The sequence below is a fragment of the Lepeophtheirus salmonis genome, chromosome 4 (assembly GCF_016086655.4).
Source record: "Lepeophtheirus salmonis chromosome 4, UVic_Lsal_1.4, whole genome shotgun sequence".
Classification (NCBI taxonomy): Eukaryota; Metazoa; Arthropoda; class Copepoda; order Siphonostomatoida; family Caligidae; genus Lepeophtheirus; species Lepeophtheirus salmonis.
This window is the reverse complement of record NC_052134.2, coordinates 5,887,374-5,898,411: the sequence shown is the minus strand read 5'-3', so window position 1 is coordinate 5,898,411 and position 11,038 is coordinate 5,887,374. Positions and strand designations below refer to the sequence as shown.

General features: G+C 29.5%; 1 protein-coding gene across 1 annotated transcript; it reads left to right on the top strand.

The window, feature by feature from the left end:
• The first annotated feature begins 581 nt into the window (after window positions 1-581).
• On the top strand, window positions 582-1,196 carry LOC139905094 (piggyBac transposable element-derived protein 4-like). The gene has a single exon (XM_071887493.1). The coding sequence runs from the start codon at window positions 582-584 to the stop codon at window positions 1,194-1,196; it is 615 nt and encodes a 204-aa protein (XP_071743594.1).
• The last annotated feature ends 9,842 nt before the right edge of the window (window positions 1,197-11,038 follow it).

Sequence of the window (11,038 nt, the reverse complement as noted above, 5' to 3'; positions counted from 1 at the left end):
TTTTATTGTTTTTAAAACCTATAGAAGAGGTAATCTTAACCCTCCTGATGTCTTCGGGCGAAAATGACCCATTGCATAGTTTAACTAACCATAAAAACCAATAAATAACGTTTCTTCGGCCTGTTTTTTTTTTTACTTTTCCTAACTTGTCCCAAATATTTAATTATACGGAATTTCTTATGCGTAATAGCATAATGACAATGCAATATTTGTTCTTTGTCTGTGCATTTCAAGGGGGTATAAAGGTGGTTGGTTTTTTAGAATTCAATGCATTTATATTTTTACAATATGAGTGTGCGTGATATTTATGAAGAAGCTTTCGATCTCATTCTTGAGGAAAACTCTGATTCCGAACTGGAAGGAGAGGACGACTGGAGGAGGGTGGCTTGCGATGCCAAATCAAGTTATGCTTGGAAAATCCAGGTAGATACAGGAAAGTTGGCTGATGGACACCCAGAGAAAACCCAAGGGATGCGTGTTGTACTTGATCTGACAGAGGGACTGAGGGGTCACAATGTGACTCGTGATAATTGTTTACCTCTTATCAACTCGGACAAGAGTTCCTAAAGAGGAAAATTACCATGGTTAGTACGATTCGTAAAAACAAGCCTGAGCTCCCACCCGCACTGCTTGCATCAAAAGAGAGGGGAGTCTTCTCATCAAAATTTGCCTTCACACCCACTACCACTTTAGTTTCTTATTTACCTAAGAAAAACAAAAATGTACTTCTTTTAAGCACACTGCACAGAGACGGGAGCAATAATGATCGTGACGATAGAAAGCCAACCATAATTATAGAATACAATCGAAACAAAGGAGGTGTGGACAATCTAGACATGGTAATTGGAGAATACAGCTGCAGAAGGATGACTGCCCGCTGGCCCCTGACCATCTTTCACAATATCATTGACGTTTCCTCTTACAACGCCTTTGTAATTTGGAGAGATGTCAATCCGAGAAGAGTGTTCCTGGAACAGCTAGGAAAGGCACTTGTAGTTCCACTCATTGAACAAAGGAAAAACGTCCCCGGAACAGAGGCCTCAGCTCAGATTGTGAAAGCTTTTCAGAGTGCTGGACTTCCAGATCGACCTGATGATCAAGCCTCAACTTCTACTTTCAAAGGAAGCAAGAGAAAAAGATGCCAGTTTTTGCCCAAAAAGAAGGACAATAAGACGAATAATACATGTTTTAAATGAAATAAATACATATGCAAGGGTTGTTCCTTATCATACTGTTCATCATGTGCTCAATAGATAAATTAATTTTACTATTTCTATTATTTTGTCATTGTTTTGTAAGTATTTATAATTATTTAGAGGAAAATTGAAAACAAGTATAGAAAAAAATTGCTTTCCCATATTTTTTTATTATTATTTTAGCTATAAAGTTGATTTGGGATGGGTAAAAGCAGTCATTCAATGATATTTTTTGTGAATCAAAACGTGGTTCTTCTGGCAAACTGAATTGTAGTCGTTAAAATATTAAAAAAAGTCCAATATAGCAAAGTATAGACGGGTCATTTTGACCCAAAAGGCAAAAGGTGTGTACAGAAAATGAAGACAACCCAAGGGTTAAGTAAAAAAAATTTTTTGGACAAAATATTTAATAATTCAACAAAAATAAATTATGTTACAAATGTGCAAGAATGGGTACTTTTGGTACAAAATATATATTTATATAAATATAAAACAAAATTATATTGATTTATTTAGACCAGACCGTAATATCAAAATATAAACAAAATAAAATATATTTTACTCTACATACATGAAAAGAAAATAACTTATTGCTCATATAATATTTTTAAATATTTCGTCTGAAGCGTAAGAAAACAATTGTAATCTTTTTCAAGCAAGTGCTACGCCATATTTAGTGCAATGTACATGAGTCACTTAGTGCCATCTCGGCATCTTACATCTTTGAGTGATCAAACCTTTAAACTGCAGAAACAGGAGTACCACCAGTCAGACATGTGAACAACAATAAATCTTTATTATCATACTACTGTACACAAGATACATCGACACCATTAAACCTTGTAACCATCATTTTGAAAACCTCTTCTATTTCATTTCCTATCTTACACAGTTTGCAATTTACAGTTTACGAACCTATTACCCCCAAAAGTGTCAAGTGAAAATGTACCTTACTTGACAAGCCACACTATAAAATTTAATGAAGCAAAATAAAGGTCAAAGTACAATTTATATCCAACATTTCTTGGAATCTTTTAGCTCAAGCGCTCCACAATATTTAAGGATACTCCTAAATTAGATTCATCGTATTTTCTTCACGAATAATCGTTTTCGATCATTCTATACACTTCAAAATGGTACGAATATCCTGAGGCACCACATAATAGAAAAGGTTTGTTGTCACGTTTATAAGGTTTTGCTGGTAATACTGTTTGAAGAAACACTTATTATTTGTTGGGTAAATCTGCTCATGAATACTAAGACTCTCTTCAAATGGAATTCGAGACCAAGTTTCTCTAAAATCTTCAATGACTTGGCAAATAATCTCTCATGATTTTCATCAAAGGGATAATGTCATTTTAGTTTCTTACAAAGTGAAGATAAGGCCTTATTTTTATAAATTAATTAATTATAAATGTACGTGGTTATCAACAGGCTATAGATTTGAGCTGCCTTAAAAGCATTTGTTTCATATTTGAAACTATAACAGAATTGTTGCACATGTGCAACCAAATTCCTAGTTTACCGAAAATTCCTGTGATTGATTTTGTTGCACATTTGCTACACAAGAAAACAGGACCATAAAATATTTCAAAAAGTACTGAAATATTTGCGTTTAAATCATTATAATACCTAAAATAGAAAATCATCAAATATTTTGTTTATATTCGAAAGATTTTAAATTTTGGGTTGTGAACTAATCAAATAACTCACTCTTACTCGTTTGTGGTATCGAAGACATTGATTGCATTTCTATCCTGTCTTTTGATGCAATATAATAATAATACCTACTCACTACAAGAAAATATTTTTTGTAAATCATAAAATAGCTTCAAATTAACATATTTTTGTTGAATATTTGTTGATATATTTTATTTGTGCCAAATGAAGCATTGAAGTATTAAATATTACACAAATTCAGATATTTGAGGGAATTGACAAAATAAATTATGTAAGATGAAGAAAAAGTTGCATACGTCATGAGTGGAAATTACAGAAAATGATGAAGCTGGGCCTTATGTCTGTAGTTTCATATATGAAAAAAAAAAATATGAGAACAATTAGGAATCTAAGAAGTTTTTTTAGAGAATTGTCAATTCATTAATTTCATCTTGCAAAATTATAAAAAAACAATCCTGTAAAACATTCTTAACTTACACCTTTTGATAGAACGTAGAATGCAGTTGCAAATAATGTTTTCATGAGTTTATTATCTTTGAAATATTTTTTTCCTTAATATTTATGTTATGATCCGATTTCCCGTCATATTTAATCAAATTGGCTCGATTTCAATAAAAAATTTATTATAGAATATAGGATCCTATTAAAAGCAATAATTTATATATACAAATAAAAATAGTAGACTATCTTACTCAAATCCAAATTTTTGAAAGATCTAGAATATAAAAAAAATCTATTTTTTGGATAGTGAAGAACATTTATCATCCTGATATAATAATAAGACCACAAGTTTTGAGGGGTTATGCAGCACCAAAAATTTGTCTCAAGTCTAAAACTACATCATTTTTACAAACTTGTTTTCCATAATGTATACAAATATGAAAATACTGCATCAAATATTCAATAGTACATAAATGACTATCAGTAAGCCTATCAATTAATCATAAATATTCTGTTAACATTATAAAATTACGTATCCTAGCTATATCACATTGTTAATCAGATTATCTGTCATTAGTCTGGATTTATATGTATTAATAGTATCCATTTTTTTCTTGATATCATATAATCAATTACACATAAAGAGTAATAAAAAAGTTGCCTGTAGTAAAATAAAATATGTGTGAAACAAGTCTAAGAAAAATAAAGAAAATAATTGAATTATTATATTTGTGTAATTTTTTACTTAATGTAAAAAATTACACAAATAATATCCAAAATCAAAGTTAAGCTCTATTAGAACAAATTAAATAAATACTCATCGACATATTATTACACTAATTATTATCCCTTATTACCTGTCTATTACAGCAAAAGTTTTGTTGGATTGCCCTTGTATCTTCTACTGTCTACTTTACATGATATTTTATCAAAATGCAAGTTCTTTTTCTTGGAAAAAATGTGCCTTATTTTAAGCCTGAGACGTATATGAGTCCAATTAATTTCCATTAATATATTAAAAACTCATGGGCTATACTAGCTAGTCACTTCGCTGACTACACCCTTGTTTGTACAACTGAGCTCACAGCAGTGGAGAAATACGCCAACAAGTTGAAAGAGAGAGAGGTGTCAAGCTTTTACCATCGTCCTGTGACAGTGCGGAGAGTCACAAAGGAGGGATCGACGATATCAAGGCCTACAATTCTATCTCAACATTATTGTATCCAATCCTCAATTATGAGAAGATAAAAATTGCTGAGCTTAAAAACTATTTGCTTACAACACCTGTTAGAAAAAATTTATATTTTTGAATAAAAATATCAATAGATAAAAATTATAAGAAAAAATATTAATCTTTATTTTATATTTGGAAGCAATGACTTGTGTGAAATTTGTCTTTAAATGAATCAATTTAATCATTCCTGTATATACCCATTAATGATACATGTATTAAGTGTTCAGGCAATGTATTTAAAATAGTGACCACTTAGTACAAGTGACCTTTTCAACCAGGTTTGTTATTTTGGAGTAATTCAAAACCTGGCTGCCTTCTCGCCGGCAGTTTTTTTTTGTCCTCAACCAGCGTAAACTCCCTGGACTTCGCTGTTTGGTGCGTCTTGGAGGACAAGACAAACACAACTTTTCACCCAAATGTCGATTCCCTAAAGGACGTGATCACGGAAAAGTATACCAACTTGTCCTTGAACTTCATCTAGGGCAGCTGTGCTTCTGTTCATCCCCATATTGAAGCCATTATTCATTATGGAAGGGTTTATAATGAAAAAAAATGTAGAAAATTGTTAAATTGCCAACTTTTGGTTCAAAAGTTTGCCATAAAAACGACACAAAATAAAAGTATATAGAAATGAAAACAGCTTATAAAATTTTATATTTTTGAAGTTCTCAGCTTGTACATACTTTATTTATTTGCTTATGGAAGGAAGGTCTATATCTATGTTTAGATGTAGTCAGTCTTTATTTGTTTAGTACTCGAAAATCATGAGTAAATCCATCATCTTAATAATGGATGTGAAAATTGTCCAAATCCTAGTGAGTTAAAAAAAAAGTTTTAAAAAAAGTATATGTCAGTATTCTGCAAGATATTAGTGTTCTAATAAATTATTTCTCCCTATCTTGAATATTCCAACGATTTAGTGAGTAAGGAGTACAATAATTTATTTAGTTATATTTTTTAGTAGATATGGTGCCTATCAAACTTGCCAAAAATACATTTGGTTGACACTCACGATTATTTTGACAACTTTCCCAGCTTTGATCATAATGTGTGCACTTATGTAATAGCTATGACTGCAAAGTCTAGCTTAACAGAGTTTTTTATCTTATAAATAGTTATGAGTTTATTGGAACATTTAAAACAATCAAAAATTCACTTGGTAGCTCTGACAATTTGAAGAATTTTTGTAAGGAGCAGCTAAGTTATCATTACGTTTCATAAGAACAGTTTAAATCAGCTGTGACGAAGAAGGAAGGGAAAAAGTAAGTAAACAAGGACATTGTCAAGAGTTGCAGCAATGCCGATCCTCAAATCTACTCTGAGTCTAACAGAGACATGTAATTAAATTAATAAAAAATTCATAATGATTAATCCTTATCATCGAAGCTCAGAACAGGCTGCTACAAAAATATATTTAATAAAATGAAAGATTAATAATTACGAAAATGGAGACTCTAAAACAAGGAAACAAATTGTAACTTATTTAATGTTTGTTTCTCATTTTGTAGCTTGTATTTACATACCTAGAGCTTTCTGTTTCTGCAAATAAAAGCCATTATGTTCTTTTACATGTACTAGAATAATCTATTGCAAAATTTTAGGGTATGACAATAGTACACTTGTCATGACACGAGTGGACCTTATTTAATTTTATGTATTTGATTAATCAAACTTTCATGGTTTTTGGAGGGTTTTTTATTTGAAGTAAAATCGATACTATTTACTGTATACATTTTGAGTAGGTAAATAGTTTCATGACTAAATAAATCAAGTAAATTTGTAGTTTTTCAGATATATATATTTATAAACAATATATTTTAATACCCATTTGTGATGACAAAATATATTTCTTTTAACATGGAAAATTTTTAGTGCTTGAAAATGATAACACGCAAGGTTCTTTAGAGCGAATGAGAGCCATTGCCAGTAGGTATTGAAAGTATTGTTACCTGGAGTACAAAATAATTCAATTAGTGGTAGTGATAAAAGAGCTTTGATTCTAATTTTATTCCAAATGATTTTCAACAAATGCATATATTTATCAAATTATGAATTGATGGATTTGTTATTAATGTGTTTTGCAACAGTTGTTTTAAGTACTTTTAAAGTAAAAAATTAACTCTTTTATCAATAAAAAAATGCATTTTATTTTTTACTATCATACTGGTTAACTTTTAATCAACCAGTCTAATAGAATTTCACTTGTAAATCTTTTTTAATTTTTCAAATGATATTTGACAGTGTGTTGATTTTTTTGTATTTAATTATACATTTAAAACCCATTTCTACATGAAATGGTTTGTTTTAGTACTATACTTGAATAAAAAATCCTAATGTTTATATAGAATATTTACTAAAGTTAAATTTGTTGTCTAATATAATTTTGAAAAACTCAAATCCAGTTAATTTGAAGAAAATTCGTAGCATCTAAATGTACGTATATAGAAGATTAAGATTTAGATATGGAACACTAAATAGTTTAGAAATATTCAAACTTTGTTAACTAGGCTAATTAATGCTTGCACAAATGGTAAATTTATTAAATATTCAAAAATATTTTATTAAACTTTTTTTGTACAATAAATGTTTTATAAAATTAGAAATTCAATGAAGTTATTCATTACTTTAGAAACCTTTTATTTATGGCACCTTAAGCAGTAGAGCTTTTCAATAAAACATATTATTGAGACAAACTGTAAAACCAGTCTTTTATTACATTGAATGTAATATTAATGTGATAACTATTACTATGATATTGTATTGCGCCGTGGTGAATTTGCAATTAATCCACAAGTTTCTTCTCTAAAATTAATAATTGATTTTTCTCATAGTTGAGTTGGATCCGATTTGTATTCTTCTACGAATGATCATTAATACCTATCTCCAAATTATTTTAAAAAAATTACTGGGTCGGAAAATTAAGGGCTTTTACGGAATTTTGATTTAAAAGAATCAGAAAATGTTTTGAGAAAAACACGGGCTACTATATTAGAAAATAATTACTAAGGGTCCAACAGAGCTTATTTCATATTTACCTAAGAATGAAAATTACTTGAATGGACTATCAACTTTTTGGAGTTCCATTCTGTCGGCTACTCTTCCACTGTTATATCATTTTAAGGCTGTTAATTTTTATGGGTTAAAAAAAAGTAGAGATGAACTAAATACGCATTTAGGATGTGTCGCTAAAATGCCAGTAATTTCATTCCTATGTCTAATTCTTTTAATTTTGTCTCAACCAACTGTATGATTTCTATAAGAGATATAAAACCAAACAAGAAGAATGGGTCAACAAATTCCGTTTTACATTTTGTTAGAAGTTCTCACTATGTTCGAGAGGACCTCAGGAAAATGGAAGTTTTGCTTGTTTCTAAACAAATCCGATTGCTGAATATAATTGATATTGGGATCAATAAAGTGGGATGGAAATTGGTCATGATAAATCAATTTACCGATTTCAAAGAGAGATGACTAAGATGTAATCTTGTTTATTAAACAGTCTCCACCAAAAACAGAAAAAAAGATATTGCACTTTCTGCAAAAATCACACTGAGTCCTCATTTAATATCTTTGATGAGTGTGATAGAATGATATTGATTAAGCAAATGCTGCAAGGGAAAATTTGGGATAAACTTGGGGATAGAGCTCAAAGAAGAAAATTGGCTATCCTATGAACGACTCGAGTTTACCTAAAAATAGTTGCATTCATTACTAAAGTAATGTATTATATTATACTTAGGCTGGTATTTTGACTCAATCATAAAGACATAAGGACTCTAAGATTTCGTTGGCACACAATTGAAAATGATTTTACGGCTTATAACTACGCATTATTTTTCAGTATTTTTTTTCACCAAGCGTAGGATTAAAAAACTAAACCATCTAATCTCTCCTTTTTGTTTTCTTCTATTATGAAAAACAAGCAAAGGACAATATACATTAATTTCTAAAATTTTATGCTATTCATGTTTACATCAAAATATCATTTCATAATTTTTGACTATATTTTAAAGAAATAAATTGGACGACATTTTTAAGTTTATTTTAATTAAACAGTAAATTTGTATATATTGCCATATATTCAAAAGAATATAATTAATCTATTAATAAAGTCATACTAAGTTTTAAAATGCTTCACAAAATTGCATTTAAAGTAGTCAAAATTGATTATCACAATAAAAAATTGAGAAATTGAGAGAATCTTGTAGAAGGTTCATATCAGGGCCAATATAAATTTCTTTAATTAAATAAAACTTCTCAAATATATATATATAATTCTTTGGTACTTTGAATCATTCCACAAATTTGAATACAAAGCCAATAAATGACTCAAATATGTTTAAAATATTTGACCTTAATGGTTATATGAATAAAAAATATAAAATATAATTTTATCCTCTTCTTTAACCAAAGTTTAACAGAATAATAAATACTTTAATTAGGCTTAACTTAAGAATATTTGCAAACTAGTATATTTACGAAAAATATTTAAAGTTTTACAATACTAATTCTTTTGTTAAATTTCTGAGGGTGCCTTAAAATTTGGGAAGTCTTATAAAAAGTGATATCAGAGAACCTATTTTAGGTTCCATATTAAAGATTGATACAACCTTTCAAGTCTATTGCTTGTTTTTTTACTTCAAGTCCAAATAGTGGTTTCATTATACTTAAATACAGCTTTATTCTAATCAAGCCATCAGTAATATCAAATTTAAAAAGGTAACTAATGATAAAATAACTACCCATAATAATTATTTAGTATAAAATATGTTTTTGAGTCTCAAGCCTTAAGTCTTATATAAAAATAAAAAAAGCTTCAAATCCAAATTGTTGAATTTAGATTACTTTAGTACTACTTTAGTTAGGGACCCAAATTCGTTATCAATACAGCTTGCAGACGTTGTTTAACAAGAACTTAGAGTTTATGCGAAGGTATGGAAATTGTTTATGTTTTGAGGGCAAGCCAGAAGTGTATTGTGTCAGTAAAAAGAAATGGTATCGATTTACAAAGTATTTATTCAACAATTGTTAAAAAACTAGAGTGTCCTTGATGTTATTCCGGCAATGTTAAGATTGTTAACTTTTTGAGCCGGGACAGTTCCTTTGTTGGGAGAGTCAGGAAGGAACTGGAAGAGTGTCTCTGCTTCAAGCCACACTGCAAAGATAACACTGACCTGGTTGTCAGATTGTTTTTTTTTACTTTGTTGGCCCCATGGTTTGGCCTCTAAACTCATCAGACCTTAAGTCCAAGGAAGTATTTGTCTAGGGTGTGGTTTAGCGACATACCGACAGATCCTTCTGAAACATGAAATATGAATTCATGTCCAGGATCTGCGAATAATTCTGTAATCTAACAAGAGAGACTGTCATCAAGACCTCCTTCCATTTCTAAGGTCGAGTGGATGCTATTATTGACGCCAAAGGTGATTATGTTGCAACATAATGAAAAAATTAGACAGCTTTATTTAGAATTTGACTTTTTCTACATTGGATGATTTGTGTTGTGGAAACTATATTTTTTTTAAGTCGTGTAAGTTTGTTTCATCCTGTATATAATAGCTTTTGAAAAATTCCTTCGAGAAGTATCGAACTTTATCACTGCTCCTGAAATCTGAGCAATTAATATAATTTACAGTTTCCAAGACCAAAACATTCTGATTTCGCTTAATAAAAGCGTGAAAAATTTTTTTCGTCTTCTTTTTTGTAAGCTTTTATAAATAAATTAATGAATATATTTATTAAATATATTGATTGACTATGCAGAAGACAATTGAAAAGACGTCATTGTCAATGCAAAGGAAGTATTCCTCCTCGCTTATCTACATGTCTTATCCCATGGACTACGACCATTGTCGTTAATGTTAGTATTACTTTCCTTTTAAAAAAAAAAAAGAAAAAAAAGGTGTAATGGGATCTTTGAAGCATTTTTATTCTCCCCTTCTCCATTCGAACTAACTTAGCTCAAAGTAAGTCTTAAATATATACATATATTATATATGCTCTGATAAATGTGTATAATTCTTATTTTCTTTTAAGTCTAATGGAAGGTCCATTTGATATTAATCCATTTTGTTTTGTTTGCTTTTTTGCCCTTTTTCTTTGCTGTTATATAATATATAGTTATTCACTTACTAGCAACGTAGGTATTTATTACAAAAGAACACTCAAACAACTCAAATTTTATTTGTTAAATTATTTTAATTTTATTTAAAAGTACAATCTTCATGTAATTCTGTATCGTCAACATAGAAGCAAACACGTATAATTTTTTTCAAAAATGGGAGTGGACTGGTATTGTTTGGAATACACCTACCATGCCTAAAGAAACAAAACTAAATTACAAAAAATTTGATTTTATGTAATGAAAAGAAGACAACTCAAAACCAATTGTAAATATATTTAAATAGTGTGTTTATATATATATTTTATTCATTATGTCCTTCTTTACAGGCAATAACAGCCCCGACAAGCCGGTGAACAGATTGGC

Excerpts from the sequence above, each read along its gene's own strand:
- LOC139905094 (XM_071887493.1), top strand. The coding sequence starts at position 582 with ATGGTTAGTACGATTCGTAAAAACAAGCCTGAGCTCCCACCCGCACTG.